At 32.5% G+C, this 20,380-nt stretch overlaps 2 protein-coding genes across 3 annotated transcripts; one reads left to right on the plus strand and one right to left on the minus strand.

Moving 5' to 3' along the window:
- The first annotated feature begins 216 nt into the window (after positions 1-216).
- Positions 217-12,901, plus strand: LOC139503136 (uncharacterized). Its single transcript, XM_071292864.1, has 5 exons — positions 217-696; positions 5,593-5,727; positions 6,776-6,911; positions 8,278-8,481; positions 12,094-12,901. The coding sequence occupies exons 1-5, from the start codon at positions 254-256 to the stop codon at positions 12,313-12,315; spliced, it is 1,140 nt and encodes a 379-aa protein (XP_071148965.1). The 5' UTR covers positions 217-253; the 3' UTR covers positions 12,316-12,901.
- A 1,274-nt stretch (positions 12,902-14,175) lies between these two features.
- On the minus strand, positions 14,176-20,110 carry LOC139503137 (uncharacterized). 2 transcript variants are annotated; one of them, XM_071292867.1, is made up of 2 exons: positions 19,835-20,110; positions 14,176-17,151 (listed from the first exon to the last, which is right to left on the minus strand). In XM_071292867.1, exon 2 carries the CDS (start codon positions 16,989-16,991, stop codon positions 14,301-14,303), a length of 2,691 nt encoding a protein of 896 aa, XP_071148968.1. In that variant the 5' UTR covers positions 16,992-17,151; positions 19,835-20,110; the 3' UTR covers positions 14,176-14,300. The 2 variants fall into 2 exon arrangements, with proteins under 2 accessions (XP_071148968.1, XP_071148967.1); XM_071292866.1 differs by lacking the exon at positions 19,835-20,110 and adding an exon at positions 19,595-19,711.
- Between the last annotated feature and the right edge of the window lie 270 nt (positions 20,111-20,380).

The following is a 20,380-nucleotide window of genomic DNA, read 5'->3' on the forward strand; positions in this document are numbered from 1 at the left end:
TCTGTATAAACCAAATTCTTATGACAATATTATAAATAGTCTCTTCCCAGTTACAGATGATAAATTTATACCCCATAATATGCATATACCATTTATTGTAGTAGGTATTTATCCCACTGAGATTGATACGCATACAAGAATGATATTATAGTTCTCCGTATTAAGGAGAGAGATACATGGAATATTACAATTGTACATTGTACAATAACACTCGTTTCATTTCCTATTCCTTTATATCCCCACAGAGAAAATTATGGCAGACAAAATCCCAACTTTATTTGAACTATTTCAGCACAATATCAGGGACCAACAAAGTATTGTCATACCCATGGAACCATATATTGAGGACTGCACTTCACAATGGACCCGAAATACTCTAAATACGTTGGACATTGACAGCATTCTTACAAAATCATTTGATCCTATGGATTTGATATCCTTTTCTTTTAGTGTAAACGATCCAAAAATGTTAAGTCGCGTTGAACGTTGTAAAACGGCAATGGCCAAACATAGTATAATAGGATTTGATACTCCTTGTAATGTGTTAGATGCTGGTGAAGTTGAAAATATTGAACCCTGTGCAGCTTTTGGAATGATGGTAGATGATTTCAGAAGTCGTCATTGTTATGATATCAGTAAATGGAACATTCAGCCACCTCATTGTGATGACAAATTAGATATACAGTTGTATAATAAGTAATTTTAGATTTGTTAATCATACAATATTACAACAATAAACATGTAACAGCATGGTAGAAGTGGTAAGGCCAAACGAAAATAATACATGCTAATTCAGTCAAGGGTACTACATTGTACTTGTACAAGTTAATTTTATTTACTTGAAGAAGTAAAAAAAATATACACATACATGTATAAGTAGATAAATAATGTTTAAATAATCTCCCCTTAATTTTCTCAAAAATTTACTTGTATTATAAGTAAATTTTTCTTACAATCCCACAAAAGACCTCAAGTTTTGAGATGTAAAATCATGCCTTTAATGATTTTTCCCAGGTTTGCTCATTTTTTTTTTATTAGAGTTCAATGTTTCATCTCATTAATTCAACAAAGAAACTGATTGTGCAAAGATCTTAAGTATTTGTGCTAGGCCTTCAAAAATTGCTCATTGGGGGCTTGTAAATGAGCAGTGTTCTGAAGATAACAGACAAATGGGATTTTCATTGTCCATGAAATTACACTTAAAGGGAAATCACACTATTTAAACTACTAATAATAATTCATTGAAATTTTGCATTTAGACAGATCATACTTATTTCAATATTTTAGGCGAAAAAAAAATTGGGGTCACCGATGTTGTTTTTGAGATATGACGTCATCAAAAAGTAAAGAATTGCGTTATACCGTAATATAGAAATAGCGCTCAAAATAGCTAAAAGAAGGAAAAATTATTGAAAAACGATGTTTAACCGGTTTAACTAAAACAGTCAATTGTAACTTTTATCTTATACACATTTATTTTTCTCAGTTTCCTTATTTTTTAAGGCCTTTTTACATTTCGCGCCATTTTTAATTGCCGTTCATTATAGATTTTTCTTGAAATAAAAAAAAAATACTAATGTTTTTTCCTTCAAACTACTGCATTAGTTGCAGCTTCAGGGGATATTTTAAAAGCATTAATAAAAAAGGGGGGTCACCGATGTTTTAAATCCGCTACAGTGGAAATAATCTTATTATCAATTTTTGGCGGGAATTATAACTTTTTCTCTTTACGTTATAGAACGACGTTGCTAGCATAACAGCATTTCTTGCAATGCTTGGAACTATTGGGTTAAAATTATATATTTTTTTTTTTTTTTATATAATAATTTTTTTTAAGGTATTTTGATTATTCATTATTAAACATACAGTAACAGTTTATTAAAAAGTAATTGTCAAAGTTGGAGTCATCTAAATTTTTTAATTGCATTTGTTGTATAGGAAAAACTAATGTGTGCCTCATGCCGTATTAAAGAATGAATTTACGGCTTGCAGATATCTGGGCTGAAAAGTAACACGTTCCATTTAGACTACAAACAGAATAAATTCACTAACTTGTCCATTGCACCGGGAAGATAAAACCCGAAATTCCGTGTTTAAAAAGCCACAAACTCAGCACTTTAAAAAAAAAAAAAGCCCTCAATGACACCGTTTTCGGAAGAATTTTAAAATTGGCTAACATTTCTGTTATTACACAACGCTCCATAATCGACACAAATTAAGTTCGAGTTCCAGTGTTTTTTTTATTTCGAATATTTTTTCCAGTAAGATTTCTAGTTTAAGCTCGCGTTACACTTAGAAACTTCTTGAGTTATACTGTTAGTTGAGTAAAAATTCTGGTAAGAGTTTAAATTTTGAGATCCGATGAAATTAAGAGTAAGAATGTGGTTTCTATTTTCTGTTGGTGCACCTCTTTTTGTTTGAATGTATCATGTGTATATTCTTTTATCACATTTATCTTTCATTGTGGTAAATGCACCTATTTTTGCCAATACTAATTAATGAGGGGGCAGGACCTTTTTCGGGACGTCGGGATCAAGTGTTTTTAAGCTCGGGATTTCGGGATTGACCCTTTCGGGATCCGGGATTTCTTTTTTTCGATGTTCGGAATGTCAGGATTTTTTTTTTAAATTCTGGACCTCGGGATTTCATGTTTTTAAGCCCGGGATTTCGGGATCAGAACCCCTCTGACCCCCCCCCCCCCCCACACCAACCCCTCATTAATGATAGTTAATTTGAAAATAATTAATTGAATTTGTGTGCAAATATTTAAGCACTCTCTGATATATCATGTTGGCTATTTTAGTTTAAAGAACCAAATAATAAAGAGTAAAAAAACTGGATGTCCTTTTCAGTCACGGTATCCGACAATATCCCTTTATCACTGTCGACAGTGATCACATTGAGTGATCTAAATTCGAACCTACATCTGAACTTTTATTACTATTTATTAATTTTTTTACCATTGTTTTCTTGATTTTTGCAAAACTTTCAGTGGCAAATATTACATGAACATCAGCACTAAACATTTGTCTATATGAGTGGAATATTCTTTCACCAGACGGACCATTAATGTGTTTGTTAAGAGTTTAGCAGTACTCTGTGAGACATGTGTATATCTCTACATAAATACATGTGTGTGTGTGTGTGTGTTAAATATTTATCTTGTTGGAGACTGGTAAAGCCAAATGTATAGTACGTGTTGAATTATTATACGTCCGGTTACGGGACGTATTATGGTATACATCTGTCCGTCTGTCCGTCGTCAACATGTCGGACATTAACTCAAAAACGCTTTAACCAATTGGCATAAAACTTTAAAGAAATTGTTTATATCTATTGACGTGAGCTCCCTTTCTTTTTTATATAAATTTTGATTTTACGTTTCCGAGTTATCCATTAAAAAGGGGGATTTTCCAGTTTTCGGACAATTATAACTCAATATCGCTTTCATCAATTTTCATACAACTTTAATAAATTGTTTATATCTGTTGATGTAAATACCCTTTTGATTTTCATAAATTTCTAATATGAAATTGAGAAGTAATGAATCTTTCTGAAATTGTACCACAAGGTTCCATATCACAAATGAAAGGCTGAAATTGATTTGAGGGGTACATGTAATTGCTCAAAATGTTCAGGAATTAGGGACCACAAACAAGCATTTCGAAATATCTCAAAAAGAAATCTCCAATTGCACAGTATTGCACAATAGATTTTTAATACCTTTGACCACATTTATTTTGTGTCAGAAACCTATATTATGTCAAAATTTTTATCACAATCCAATTTTAGACCGTATCAAGCTTTAATATTGTATCCAAACTTGCCCCAACTGTTCAGGGTTCAGAGGCGTTAGATATCAAAGGAACATTTGGGAAAGGTGGACGACACTTAGATCATTTCTGTCGTCACATGTGAAATAAATAACGATTTCAAATAGGACCTCACACATTTACGTCCAGTGGCAAGTTTAATGCATATATTCAGAACTAGAACATATGAACTTGACTCTGCTTTGTAAAAACCCGATAGGCTGAGCCGGATAAATACTTATATAAAATGAGATGTTTGATGAATAACTTATACATGTAGTATAGAAGACTATAATAGTTATGACGTTGCATGCATGTGATATGAGAAAACTGTAAGTTGAAACTCATTGTTTTAATTTACAACCCTCTTTTGAACAGAAAACTACAGATTTCGATAGCTATAAGCTTACATGCTGGTACTCATGGTCTATATGTACCCCCCCCCCCCTTCCCCCCGAAAATATACGCTGAACCCTACATACCGCATCGCGGCGATACGCTGCCAAAGTTGTGCCATTTCATGACCACTTTCGGCTATTTTTTTGCCATACATTTTGTCCATTTCGAGTAGCATTTTCATTTTTGCACTTAAGGTCAAGATGAGTCCATAATATTTTTGGAAATTTAGAATTCAATTAGGTATTGAACATATACATCAGAAAATAAAAAAAAAATTATATGTCACCGACTTCGTTATCGAGAAAATGGTCGGAGAGGATGAAATTCCAATGTTCTTAGTGTTGATTATGCATGATGATTATGTGTTTTGTATTGGTAGATCCTTTTTATCATAATGGTCTGGATAGTGGGTCATTCATTTGTTAATGTTTATTTTGTGTTTCCAATATTTTTTATTTTTTATATTTTAGCACCTCAGTCATTCAATCTTTTTTTTTTTGCCTTTTATTCTGCAGTATTTGCCCATTATTTTGTATTCCGCAGGTAAACCCCAATACAATCTAGAAACTCGCTAGTACAACATATCAGTTGTAAAAAATATGATATGTCCATTATCATTTCTCCTGCTTTAGTGGAACATCCCTTCGAGCGTTCGCTTTTTCATAAATTAGCAACCTTTACGGCAGAATCGAAAACGGCGACGTCATAATACAGTTACGACACTATGGCGGCGCCGATAGCGATGCGTATAAACAATAGTGTGATTTCCCTTTAAATGATTAGTAAAGACATCTGCAAAGAGCAGATAATTTAAAATTCTATTAGAGCAAAGAAATCATAAGAATTCAATAAAAAAAGATAGGATTTACTTGTATAAGTATCCTACAAATTTACTTATATAAACTGTATATTAATATTACTTCTTCAAGTAATTAAAAAAAGATGTACAAGTAGTACCCCTGACTATAATTGTAAAGTTCGCCCATGATCTGTTTGCCCAGAGAGTCTGTTCACCCTGGGTACATTCTCTACCTGTCTACTTTTATTTAAAAATTAATATTGATGTTAAGGACAGGTACAAAAAATGTAGATGGGCAATAATCCCTCAATATTATTTTATTTCAAACAAAAATTAGGGTACATGTAGGTAGAGTTACATGAGCCTACAAATAATTGAAACGTTTAGAAATAACCCCTAGATATATATCACAGCAATTCATATAAGCTAATCATTTGAGTTAATAAAAAGATTTTGAATACAGTATAATTATAAACAAATAATAAAATGAGTTGCAGAACTGATAGCATAGAACTTGTTAGAGACATAATATGCATGTACATTCAATTCATGAATGGCGATTTTCTATATTATCTTCTTCAGATTTCAAGTTCATGGAGAATTATTTGCTCAGCAACTGATCAACATAAGTATGATAATAAAAACACAAGCCATAACAGAAGAGATGTATCAAACCTTGTTTCAAGAATTTGCTGCAATGTTTGGATTGACAAGTTTGTAAGTACATATGTACCCTGTTACCCAATTAAATAAATATATATATATACAAACACCATCTTTAAAAGAAAGTTAGCAACTAAATCATGAACAGGGTTTGAATTCACATCCTCACTGTCTTCATGCTAAATGAACTTATTAAAACACATGGACAGTACTCCAAATGATCGATGGTCATAAAGGTGTTGGCTGTTGGTCAATCCAAGGCAATAGAATTTTAAATAAGATAGAAACAAATCTGCAAAAAAAATAATATAAACGGTCTATAATCATAATAATAAACTAGAACACACCCGTGATAAAAAAAAAGGAAAAAGTTATCAAGAGGGGCACAATTGGTTCCTATATGAATGCCAATAGTTTGTTGAAATTCATGTCCTCCAAACTAACAAATGTGTTGTCAAACAAGAACCCCAGCTGAGCATCTTGATAATGTCAGTTTCAGATTTATTTATTTTTTGAATCAGGGTGATTCTTTACAAATTAGCTATATGATTTATCCCTCCTTAAGACAAGATACTTGTATCTATGTTTTTTTACGGAACAAAGCTATACAAACTCTTTTAATTTGTCCAGGTAGTTTAGAATGGGGAATACTTGTATAAAGTGTAGAATAGTTCAATGTTTTAATTCTATTGTAAAAAAAATCAGAACTATATTTATTCCTTTACAATTTAAACAATTTAACAGACCTGTTAAGAAAATACATATCCAATTCACAGGTTGTTTGAGATAGAAATTAATGGCAAACAAAAAACACAATTATTTCACAAACACAAATATATATAGCAGTACTTAATGTCCTTGTAAAATAAATTTTCTGGTTCAAGAGAGATAACTCCAAATCATTTGGAAGAAATAACAGCAGATCTCTGAAATTGTTTTTTACTCGTTCCTTCACGGAAATAAGCATGGTTTTGTACAGTTCCCAGTTGACGTATTTTTCTTGTAAAAACACAACTTCAGTACCCTTTTAGTAATTGACTGATTAAAATGACTGCAAAAAAGAATTTATTTATCATTTATAAAATAAGTTCTTTATTTACAGGAGTTCCTCTGTACTAAGAGCAGCAAGTATTGAAATTGGTAATAATACAGTTACCTCCCTTCCAGACTTAATTTTCCCTGATGTCACTCATACAGATAAAGATGATGATAGGTTAAAGTTACTGGCGGTTTGTAAGGTATGTTTTTGTAAATGTAAATATGAATTTCCATTGAAGCTGGTAGCCGGCGGAAATCCGCCGTTTGCGGTGGCTTCAAGTGCCGGCTACTTCACTGACAAAAATATAAATTCAAAAAGACAAAAATATCTTTTTCAAATGTTTACAGGCAGCCGAGAGATGCATTGTCGCAAAGTCGCGGTCACGATAAACAAGGATGAAAAGTCAGTGTTTACCTTGGGCTAAATATAGTTCACATGAATTCAGGTCACTGATTGGTTGTCTATTTAAAGTCAGAATGCATCGTTTCTTTTCAAAGATAACAAGAGACACGTTCTGGTGGTCATTGAACGATAACAATAGAGACGTTCCGATGGTCATTAACTCGGGCTTTTTTTTTGGCTTTTAAAACGTGAAGACAATCAGATAGGATGACAATTTTATGTTTATATGGAATAATAGCAGTCAAATTAAAGAAAAATAGTAGATCATATTGTTCAGAATCTGGAAAACAGTATCTTTTGAAGTTCATTTTTCAAAACCCACATGGTGTTCAGAGAATCAAGGTCAAAAACGAAAGTAGAATATTGTCGACTCGACCTCAAATAAATAACATTTCCAAATGATTTATGTATCCGACTTATTGAACAGTATACAAAAAAAGCGAAAATCAGAGGATATATCAATTTTCTGTCAATGCTTGAGAAATAATTGTATGATTTAAATACGTGTAACAGTCTTTATAGAGAAAAGGGGGGTCATTTGTTTACAAATGCACGTAGTTATGCAAAATAAATCGATCAAGATTTCTAACAAACCTAATTATTATATAAATAAAACTCCTTCAAAAGTAAATGAATTTTAAGCATAAGGTAATAAAAATAAAAAACTATAACAAAAAAAAATGAAATTTCTTTTGAGATTTTATTTTCTTTTTCTTTAATTTCATACATAAAAAACGGTCATTTAAAGAATGAAATTAGGTGCCAGGAGATTGCGAGAATGCAGGATTTTGCTCTATTTATGCCAGAGCTTCGGGGGGCCTTTAGTGGCCCCCCAGACCCCCTGCCGTAAGGCACCAAGCTTACAGCTTGGTTGTTGTCCGGCTTCGCAGACCGCATGTTACAGCCACCTATTATTTTAATTGAGCCTTCTACTTCAATTTCAAGGGAAAGCCCTGATAATGTTAAATTGTATATTTTTCCATAAGCATGATATCGACCTCCCAATCTTATTGTACTTATCATAATGTCAGGAGACAGGAAAAAGAAATAATAATTTTTATCAATTCAGAGTTTGGTCTGATCTAAGGTTTCACTTTATTTGCAAGTAAAGGTCATATTTCTCTGTATTTACTGGTTAAGGTAAGATTTCACTGTATTTACAGGTTACAGAATATTTTACAAGAAGAGAAGAATCATTTCCTGTCGAACAGGATAATAACAGAAAGAGAAAAAGAAGAGAGGACAAAGAGAAAGTTATACAGCATCTAGATAAAGCATTACAAGGACAGCACGGTGGGGAACTCTTAGTTCATTTCCCATTGTCTGAGAATAATGGTGTTCTTGGAATTATTGTTCAGAAGACACATGTAAGCATTGTCATTGTTATACAATTGAGAATGGAAAGATGGAATGTGTCAAATAGACAATAATCTGACCAAAGAGCAGACAACAGTACAAGGCAACCAATGTGTCTTCAAAAGCGCATAAACTGTTCGATATCACAATACACTCTGTATTAAGTAGATGTAGTACCTTTGGCTTTATTATCAGGTCTTTCCATTTTTCTGTGGAAAGACCTATTGTTTTTCTTCTGATTATTTTTTTTTTTTTTTTCTTCTGCCTAATTTTGTTCTTGCAATAAATATTTGTTTCCCAATATGTCGCTTAGATATTTGGTATGTGATATCGAACAGTTTATGCACTTTTGAAATTAATCCTGCGTAACCAAATACTTTTCTTTGTAGGAGTTATCTCCCCAAACACTGTTTTCCTTGTGGCCACTACTCCTTCACAACCGTAAAAGATTACGACAAATTTATTTTTTAAAATTGCTCGTTATATCCTTTACATGATTTGTCCTATTTTGACCGAAGCAATATGATCGCTCCATATGAGAGTTATTTCCCCTTATGCATTTGATATAAGTGATATGTATCTCTATCTTGTAAACCATAAGTGATAGAGACCTAGGATCTTTTGATTTGAGGTCCTTGGTCCAAAAAAATGAAAAATAGGTCAAGGTCAAAGGTCAAGGTCATATTCTAATTTTTGTCGAGCCTGTAACTTTTGTTGCAGAAAGCTCGACATAGGGATAGTGATCCGGCGGCGGTGGCGGCGGTGTTAGCTCACTTCTTAAAAGCTATATATTTTAGAAGGTGGAAGACCTGGATGCTTCATATTTTGTATATAGATGCCTCATGTTACGAAGTTTCCATCAGTCACATGTCCATTGTCCTTGACCTCATTTTCATGGTTCAGTGACCACTTGAAAAAAAAGTTCAGATTTTTTGTAATGTTAAATTCTCTCTTACTGTAAGTAATAGGATAACTATATTTTGTATGTGCGTACCTTGCAAGGTCCTCATGCCCGTCAGACAGTTTTCACCTGACCTCGACTTCATTTCATGGATCAGTGAACAAGGTTAAGTTTTGGTGGTCAAGTCCATATCTCAGATACTATAAGCAATAGGTTTAGTATATTCGGTGTATGGAAGGACTGTAAGGTGTACATGTCCAACTGGCAGGTGTCATCTGACCTTGACCTCATTTTCATGGTTCAGTGGTTATAGTTAAGTTTTTGTGTTTTGGTCTGTTTTTCTCATACTTTATGCAATAGGTTTACTATATTTGTTGTATGGAATGATTGTAAGGTGTACATGTCTAGCGGGCAGATGTCATCTGACCTTGACCTCATTTTCATGGTTCAGTGGTCAAAGTTAAGTTTTTGAGTTTTGGTCTTTTTATTTAATACTATATGTCATAGGTGAACTATATTTGATGTATGGAAATATTTTATGATCTATATGTCAGTCGTGCAGGTTTTATTTGACCTTGACCTGGTTTTCATGGTTCATTGCTCAGTGTTAAGTTTTTGTGTTTTGGTCTATTTTCTTAAACTATAAGCAATAGGTCAACTATATTTGTTGTATGGAAGCATTGTTAGCTGTACATGTCTGCCTGGCATATGGTTCAACTGACCCTGACCTCAATTTCATGGTTCATATTAAGTTTATGTGACAGTCGTAATAAAGCTTTATATTTAGGAGTATCAACATAATATCAATGATTAGTAAAGAAGGCGAGACATTTCAGTGTGTGCACTCTTGTTTAATTTGGCTTATTTTCACTTATTCCCAAAAACCGTATAAGATATCAACAAATTATTTTTACTAAATTGTTAGTTGCGACATTTCGTAACAAGTAAATTTTGATTGCAAGGGTACGTTGAACATAAATGGAGTTTTCTCCCATCTTGTATCTAAAAATATGAGTATGGTGATATAACTCATTAACCAAATATAATTAAGACCTATGGTTTTTTTATTTGAGGTCCTTGGTTTATGACCTTGAAATTGATCTCAAGGTCATAGCTTAAATTGACGTTCTAGATTTTGACCTTTGCTTTTACCTCATATGTATACATGATAAAGCCATGAAACTTTTGGCAAAAGGTATCAAACCATTTAACCTTGAAAAAAAACCAATAAGTTACCTTGTGTAAACCGGAAGTAGCTATTTTTTGTACTTTATTAATATAAAAGTATATAGAACCAGATATTTTTGGAATCAGTGTTAAGTAAATATTCAAATATTATCGGATGTAACATTTTTCAAACCGGAAGTAACAAATTATCTCTCTTATTAAAAAAATATTGTATAGAAACCATATATTTTAGGAATCAACGTACAACCATATATTTTTGGAATCAGCGTACAATAAGCTATCATTTGGCGATTGAAATGACATTTTAAACTTAATTTTTCAACTTTCATATTGAAATACATTGTTTTTGGTGGTTTTTAATTCTATTAATGTTTATTCAATGAGTGTTGTTTGGCTTATGAGACATATCATAGTTTAAAGATCCGGCACCAATACAGAGTTCATGCAAGTTCCAACAATATTATTTACAATGGTAATTTTGTTTTCCTTTATTAGGAGCCTAATTTAAATCCCATTGATTTGTAATACAATAATTGTACTTCATTTTTAAAAGCAGTTAAAAGGCCCTTTCACTAAACATTCTTTGGTATTCAAAGATTTCATTTTCTATTGTCAAACTGTCCATATTCAGATGAAAAAATCTTCTCTACTTAATTCAACCAAATTTGTTGTATGTGGTTTTTATTAATGTTCATCAAGAAACTTTGCAGACATATCTACATATAAAACATTGGGTAAGCATGCAGTTTAAGTCTTATATATAGGAAACATAAGTGTTCAGCAAAATAAGATTTACAAATAATCAATTGGCCACTTATTAAATCTCTTGAAAGATGGTTTTAAAACATTTTTTCAGAACCGATTAAAGAAAGAGGGAAATAAGCAAAGATATTGTGCCCAATCAGTTCATGTCAACATGGCCAAATTATCATCCTAATTAGGATTTATTGCGATTTTATTGCCTTTGTTTTCAAAAACTTCATAGCTATAAAAGAAAAAGACAAACAGACAGACATTTATAACACAAAACACCACTTAAAAACCTTAAATACTAAGCAACATGAACCCTTTCGATAGCTGGGGATATCATGTGTTCCAAAAGGACAAGCAGGTCCTGTTCCACATGTTGTGTCTGTCTTGTTGCACATTTTAGTAAAAACCCAGTGATAACTTTTATTCAGTGGGTGTGTAAAATGTAAATAGATAAATATGATAATGTGTACAAGACCAACAAAAATGTCACAAAATGAGATTCACAAATAAACTAACAAAACTGATTGAAATAAAGATCAGTATTTGAAATTCTTGTAAAAAACATTGAACTAAAACCAATTAAAAAAATATCATGCACAGCTCTCAGGGCGATATGGTAGCTTATGATTTTAGGGGCTGGTAATCTCCCAGTAAGTATTTTAACTGAAAGGAAATTTAATCTGCCAATTAGCCAAAAGTGGAATTAATTATTTGTTCTACATGTATTATATGACAAAGGAGCATCAAAGTGTTAAGTATAATACATGATATTATTTTTCAGATAACATTTTCCTATTTCCAATGCAACAAGATACAGTTTGAGGAAGTGAAATCAAGAGACCGTCACATTAACAAACCAGTTATTTACTATAGCAGACCATACAATTACTTGAAGGCAGCAGATCGAGAGGAAATAATAAGACCTTTGTTAACTTTAGGGTTCATCCAGCATTCTCCTTGTTGTACCAGTAGGAAGGATCCATATATTGAGACTATTGATTAATCAGGGAAGGATGATGTCGTTTTGATTTTCCATCAGACCGTTGTTAACATTGGGGTTCATCCAGCATTCTCCATGTTGTATCAGTAGGAAGGAGCCTTATTATGAGACTGGGAATTTGTAACTTTAATTTTCTATCAGACAGTAAAATCTGATTAAACAAAGAACAGGTGTGACTTGTCGATGTCAATTAAACAAAGAAAAAATGTCAATATCAGTTAAAAAAAAGTGGGTAAATTCTGGATGAACAAAGCTCATCCTGGTTAAGAGTTTGACTTCTATGGAAAAAAGACTTGTACAGACATAAAAGTACAATACAGAAATTGGTACATGTGCACTTTTTGAACATTCCCTTTGAGATAAATAAGACCAGTGATTTCCATCCAAAACTGATCAGCATCAGAAATTAAAGTTGGCAAACAAATAAAGAATGTTGAATGATAACCTCTGAAGCATTTGTTTCAACTACAATGAATAGGAAAACTCACTGGATCGTAGCATTGATCATGGTGTCAGCTATGGAGTAAAATGACTCGCAAATGAAGTTAAAATATAAACTAATACCATTGTAGGTATATACAAGAGTTAAGGGCATACGATACAGTTTTGATCCTGTATTTACAGTTTGATGAAAATTTCCATATAGGCTAGTTTTTGCCTGCTTAAACCAAATATCTAATAAAAAATATACCTTCATGTGCTACTTTTTGAGTTAAATGAGGTCAAAATTTTGTATATTTGCTCAAAATTCGGATTTGTGGCCGTATTTTCGCTTTCGCAAGAAAGCCATAACAATTTTGTTTTAAAAGATAAACACAAATTGTTTTTTGTTAGATAGTTTGTAATTTTTGAATTTTATAAGTATCCTAAAAAATTATGCATTTTTTATTCAGAAATAACTCGTATTTATCAAATGGTCATGAATTAAGAAAAAATCGTATTTTTTTGCTGTATATTTATCAAAATTAAAAAAATTCCTCAGTTTTTGTGTTTTGGTGTTTTTTTCCAAATACCATAATCAATAGGTCAAGTATATGTTCTAGTTTAATTGAAACGTGCACATATCTGTCTGACAGGACGATTTGACCTTCACCTCAAGTTCATTGATCTTTCAAGATGTTAAGTGAAACTTTCAACATTAAATCAATGGTCAATAATGCAGGCGAGATTTTTTACCATGTACACTGTTGATTGAATGTTGGCATTTTGATTTTAAAGACATACATGTATGTTTTTGCTTTCTCAATTCACTACAGAAAGTCGATTAATTCCGATAATTTACTAACTTCATCAATATACACCAAGTAAGCAGCGTGAAAAAAAAAAACACAATGGTTGTATTTTTTCTACTCGGCAGAGAATCATCATTTTGTCATACTTTCGGTCCTTTTTGGTTTGATCAGCACTTCAGCGAATAATAGATAAAGGATTGTAAAATATTTTGACCTCAAGCATTACTGAAGATACATTAATTTTTAAAATGCACATATGGTGCAGTACACTTGACTGTTAATTTTCTTTAAAAACTTAAAGCGCATGTGTAATTTACTTGCCTTTACGTCTAAAATAAGAAATAAAGTCACATCGTTGGTGAATATAATTTTTTAGGAAGCTTTTGCCAATCGCAACGTTTCTAGAATGCATGCATTTCTAAAACATGAATACAATTATATCTAATTGCATTGTATAATTGCATCAAGCTTTGGTTTATGTGTTCCAAACATTTGCATTATTTACCATACTGGACATTTCAAACTGATGCAAAAGTGTCGAAGCAGTAAGTTTACATTCAATCCATTGTAACTGTAGCTGGTATGTGCTTTATGAAGTGTCTTGGTAACGTTTCCGCTAACAAAAAAGAACAGTTTTAACATGTGCATGCGCAGATGTCATTGTAATTACAATTTATCACAAGAACACATTTAAACACCAGCAGCAAGATTGGATACCATGGATAATAAAGATTTCTAGTGATTTTATTTGCTGTATTAAAACATTTCAGCAGCTAAACATTCCCTTGGAAATTTTCCATTCAGAATACCTAAAACAAGCTTTATGCTAAATTCTCTTTGCAAATGAAAAATAAATGTTTTGTTGAAGGATAACTCCTTCGATTTCTCAAAGACATTGATATCACTTGAAAGAAAGAATGGACGCATGTGCATTTGTACACCATCAACAAATCGCAGAAGAAAATTGTAGATTTTTATAGTTATCTTAAATACGTCCAGTTCATCTTCTAATTGGTTATTCATTTTCAGTTCGTCCAGTACATAAAACACGCTATTTTTCAACATATAGCTTTTGAGCAATTCAGATGGTTTTGTGCGTCGTGGTTTTGCATATTCCATGTCCAATTCCTCAAGACCGTATTGTTTGGTTTCAACATCAATTTCAGGACACACGTTTTTCAAAATTTTTGCAAGGACATAAGCTTGTCGAAATTTATTTGGAATTGACTTCATAAGGCAAATCTCTGCAGGAGCAGCTGAAATCCGCAACATTCTCTTCTTTGCTCGTTCTTCGTCATTGTCTTCAGTGTTACATGTTTGGCTAATACAGTGAGAGTTGTCTAAAGAAATTTTGAGTACTTTGGTTTGCAGAATTAGGAAACAGCCGGCTGCTTTGATGTCTGGACTAACGAGAGGTATTTTATCAACATCAATATTTGTTGGCCACCATCCTCTTTTGTAAACTGCCGGAACAAGGTCTATACTGATTTCTAATTGTTTGTAAACAGAACCGAACCAATAAACACCAAAAGTAATCACTGGTTTATCATGTCTTATCGTGAATTCATTTTTAACATTAAAGTATAAGTTTCCCTCCTTCCACAAATGAGGTTCATTCAGTGCTCTTTTCAAATATTCAGAAAATAACCTTAAAAACAAAACAGGCAAGAAATAGCCGTCAGCATCGGTAAAGGACAAATATTCGTCAACATCTGGTATATCTTTAAATTTCAGGGAAGCGAATCCATTCTTCATATAATTGTCTGCCATAACAATGTCAGTGATATCATTTAACTTATCAAGACATAACATAAAATCAAATTCATTTGGACGGTCTATTTTTGTCCCTTCAGCCATGCTTCCAGATGGGAAAACTGACATTTCAAATCTAGAATCGTATTTCCCAATTTGCGTGCAAAGCGACGTGACCAGATTGTTAACCTCGAATGTCACTGAATCTACTTCAGAGTTGTTCTTCTGACTTCTTATGTGATACGATTCTAGAAGATAGTTCATGAAGTCTTTTAAATTCAAAGGTAATTGTAGTAGTGTCTGAATATCTTGTGGTGATTGGATACTCGACGATATTACAATGATCTCTCGAAATTTACAAAGAATCTCTTCGAACGTTGGTATTCGAGTGTATATTAAGGTATATCCTTGTTTTGTTCTGTCGGCCGCTTTCAATGACGCAATGCAACGAAAACTTTTGTGTCTCTTTGCTGTGTCTAGAGGTCTTTCTTGGAGATTATCGCGTGCATTTACATCTGCATCATATTTCAACAATATTTCTATTTGTTCCTCATGATTGTGAAACGCAGCAAAATGCAGAGGCGTAGATCCATACATATCACTGGTATTCACATCTACTTTTACCTCAACTAATAATGTTACGAGTAGATCAGATATAGGATATTTCACCAAATTAAGCAACGCGCATCTACCCCATCTATCTTTAACATTGAAATCTGGATTGAACTCTAAGAAAATCTTTAAAATTTTCTCATCTACCGTCATCGATAATATAGTTTCTCCATATATATTTTGTGCGTTTATATCAGCACCAATTTTGAGCATATATTCCAAAAACTCTAAGTGCGAATGGCTGTACGAATTACCACAAGTTTGTTGCAAAACTGTGTTCCCAAGGTTATCAATTACATCAGGTGAAACGGAATAGTCAAGAATGTTTCGAAAATCAGCATATTCACCTGTATTGCCAATCATTAAAGTCCATGGCGTTTGACCACGGATATCTTTCCTGGATGACAATTCCTTCATAATAGATCCTGAGTACTTGTCTGCAATCCATTCAAACAATTTCACAATATCTTCCAAACGTTCACGGGGAACATACACATGCAAAAAGTTTTCATTTTTTTTGTTTATCAGATTCAATCTAATTTCAGGAAAATTTGAAATAAAAAACTTTAATAACGACGGGTTATCCTTCCTCAATGCAATGAGATGTAGGACACCATCTCCAAATACAGTCTGGCTGTTTACATCGATTCCGGCGTTGACGAGAGTTTGCAACGACTTTCGCAGATCGACACTTTTTTCGGACATTTCGACATCATCTAGTATGCGATCTGCTGACAGTACACGAAGACAATAACCTTCAAATTTAAGTACATAGTCACTTTCACCATTATCTCCAGCAATCAGACTCTGAAGGGCATTGTATCCATTTACATCTCTGCTATTAATATCAATACCAGAAGACTTAGTCAAAGTCTCAATATTATGTAAACAACCAGCTGTTGCAGCATAGTGGAGTGGCGTTTGACCCCACTTATTACGAGCGTTGATGTTTTCTCCCTTTGTCAATAAGTTTTTAATGGAATTTTGACTTTTAAGGTTTATATCTTTTGCTGCAAAATGTAGAGGTGTTTCGCCTTTTGCGTTTACTTTGTTGTATTTACATTGTGTTCTTTTTGTAGACATTTTTCTGTTGTATATCTTACAAGAACTCCTCGCTTCTCTTTAATTTCTGTTTTCCCGCTAAAACACTACAAATTTGCTACACGATTTACACGCCACTTCAATATGGTTCGGATTAATATGTATATAACATTTAGCAGGCAAATTTCCTTATTCACACCATCTACAATATAAATAGATCTGAATAGATTACATGAAGTAAATTTGGGAGTTATGCTATGTATTATCTTATATCGTATATATCAAATTATATGACACCATATGCAAAAACTAAGTTTGATAAAATAAATAACAAATTTGCGACGAATTTGATCTTGCCTAAACATCTGGACGTCTTTACGTTTAAATTTCCATCTATAGCTGAAATATAATTCATCCCGCTAAGGGTTTTTGTTTAAAATTTATTTCTTATTTCTATGTCACAAAATCAAAACTTTTTGTCTTATTTTTACAAAACAGAAGAAACAAAATCCCACCATAGAGATTGGCAGAGGACATCCTTTTCCTTGCTACTCCATTTGCTTAGTATTTAGTGTATTTCTCGTGATTACGTGTTTTGCTCTACAATAACCTACTCTCAACCTCAATGAAATTATCTCAAGAGGCAGATTAATCAATCAAATTTGGCAATGTCTCAGCATATTTCGGAGAGCAAAGAGAGGTTAAAAGATGTGTTTTAAACGAAACAATTCAAAGTGTTTCCTTTTTTAGTATGCTCCGTCTGAGTCCGTTCGACATCAGTGTTGAGTATAAATTTTAGCAAGCTGTTTAGAGGTAATGCTCTTCTTCACATTCGATCAAAGGTCATCGTTATAAATAGTTATAAAACTTATCCTGCAAAAGAACCATGGCAATAAAACAAACAAACTCCCTTACTCGAGACGTGAACACTAAAATATCCTATCCGAGTGTAATATAATTCGGTTTTTTTTATAATTTGAAATCAACATTAAAAAAAAGGTTTTCCCAATCCTTACACATTTCAGAAGAAACAGTTACAAAGAAGTAGGTCTGGTAAGGACCGAATTTGGCCTCAAAGTTCAGGGTCATCTGACGAAAGATTTTGACCACTTTTTAAACACTTAAGTGTCTATTTCATTTGAATCAATTAGTTTATGTGAAAGATTTTAACTGATTTAGTCATTAAAAATGATCCAATTCAAGCTCAAATATGAACAATCCACCAAATATGCCGAAAAATGTCACTTTTCGGGTGGTTTTTGTCAAAAATGAAAGTGGCCGCATCCGTGTTCACCCACAACCTTTATATATGTTATGTATTATCATAAAATACAACTTTCAATATAATGGATGAACACGAATGCGGTCACTTTCGTTTTACACGAAAATCGTCTAGAATTTAATTAAAATGATAGAATTGTGAAGATTTCAGTAATTCAGCATGACTTAATGGTGCCAGTATCCGGATATATGTACATTGTATTGTCAAAAACAGCCCATATTTATGTAGCAGAAGCATTCTACTGTCCAATAAATAACTAAAAGTTTACATTTTAACAATTTAATAAAACTGCTATATTTTGGGGCCATAAAGGGGTCTTACTGGACCTACTCCTTTTAATTATTTTGATGTAAATTTTTTTCTACTTTTCAGAACGTTCACAGATTGGGCTTACATCTGGTCATTCTTTAAACCAGATAAAAATTGTATCTCTATGGGAAAGACTAAATCGATAATCTTCATTTTTGGGACCAAATGTATCAAAACGCAGCGTGCAGTCAGATGAAGGAATAAAATAGTTAGGCTAACGCATTAACCGTGATATACATTATAAATGTTATCTTCATAATTTGAGTGAATGTTAAAAATTATCAACACAGTCTTTTTATCAAATTTTGTAAACATCAGATTACTCACCATTTTTTGCCAAAAATAATGTAGATCGAATTTTAAAGAAACTTTTTGACATGTTAAGACAAATGTCATATAAAACCTGTTTTAAACTACATATCCGTCGATGCACAAAATAAGAACATGACAGTTTGGTGTCTATTCATTCCGTTGCTTGATAATGTCTAACGTTTGATTTCGTCAGTTTTTATGACCATTCCCTTTTTATATTTACCTTGGAATTAGGTACACCTTTTTTTTTTTGTAATAAAGTGCTGATTTTGTATAAACGCCGTTACGGGGTATCTAAAAATATATTCAGATACAAAAAATGAGATATCAAGATATGCCTATCTTGTAGATGTCAAGAGCCAATATTAACATTTGTGTTACTCATCAGATCACATAAATCTGAAAAATCTTCTAGTTGTTCCTTGCTATAAAGAACACGATGGTTCTCATGTGAGATCAAATAAAATAAAAAGGCCTCGAGTATAGGTCATACGATGCTTACACTTGTAGCAAAACCGTAGCAACACATTTTTTAACATATTGTGTTTGATCTTATTCAATAATTTTTCCATGACGCCAGGCAAGCTTTTATGACAGCTTTTACTTGTTGAACAATAATTCATACACTTACATGACCAATGCAATTGTCAAAACCAAATTTCTATTAATAAAGCAAGATGAAGAAATATGAAAAGAAAAGGTTGTCATTCTAATTATCTAATAAAAGCCTTGTTTAACTTACTACTAGAAAGGACTACTATGTATATCACCTAGTGTCCATATTGGATATTATATGACGTATCCTGACTACATTTAGTAACAATATGTACACAAACATTTCACTGATAAGGTTCACCAACAGGAGTTTATAAAAGCGGGCGTGGTTATACTTCAACAGCTATTATGTAACTTACAAACCGAAGCGTGTAGAACATATACACATGTTATTTTCATTTTAAGTTTCAGAAAATTAAAAACTTACCTGGATTTTGATGATAATTTTCTGACAACTGACATTAGACCAAAAAAAAAAACCCACCACTTTTTAAATCACTTACTTTCACTCGTTTATTCTTGTAAAATCAATACCGTTCACTGAATTTATTTAATAAGGGATCTTTCTCAAAGTACTTTATTATTTTGAGCTTTTGATTTGTCCAATTGATGAGTGGCTTTCTCTTTTGAATTTTCAGTATTTATGTGATTTGACTTATAAACATAGTTTATTTTGCGGGAATTCCAGTTTGTAATATATTAAAATTTCAAACGCATTAATATGTTATTTATCAAGGTCCAGTCATGTTTTAAAACTTTTAAAGATACACTGGTTCGTCTGTGTTTGGAGAGGAACTTGTGGTGTAGATATATATTTATATATTTCATTCATTCAGTAAGTAATAATTGTATTTAAAGCTGACGTTAATGTAAATGTTCCTGACCATATTAGTATTTGGACCATACGCGTATGGTCATGACCGTGTGGGTATATACCCATATGGTCCGACCATGATTAAAAGATTGGTCGAGG

The sequence above is a fragment of the Mytilus edulis genome, chromosome 14 (assembly GCF_963676685.1).
Source record: "Mytilus edulis chromosome 14, xbMytEdul2.2, whole genome shotgun sequence".
Taxonomy (NCBI): domain Eukaryota; kingdom Metazoa; phylum Mollusca; class Bivalvia; order Mytilida; family Mytilidae; genus Mytilus; species Mytilus edulis.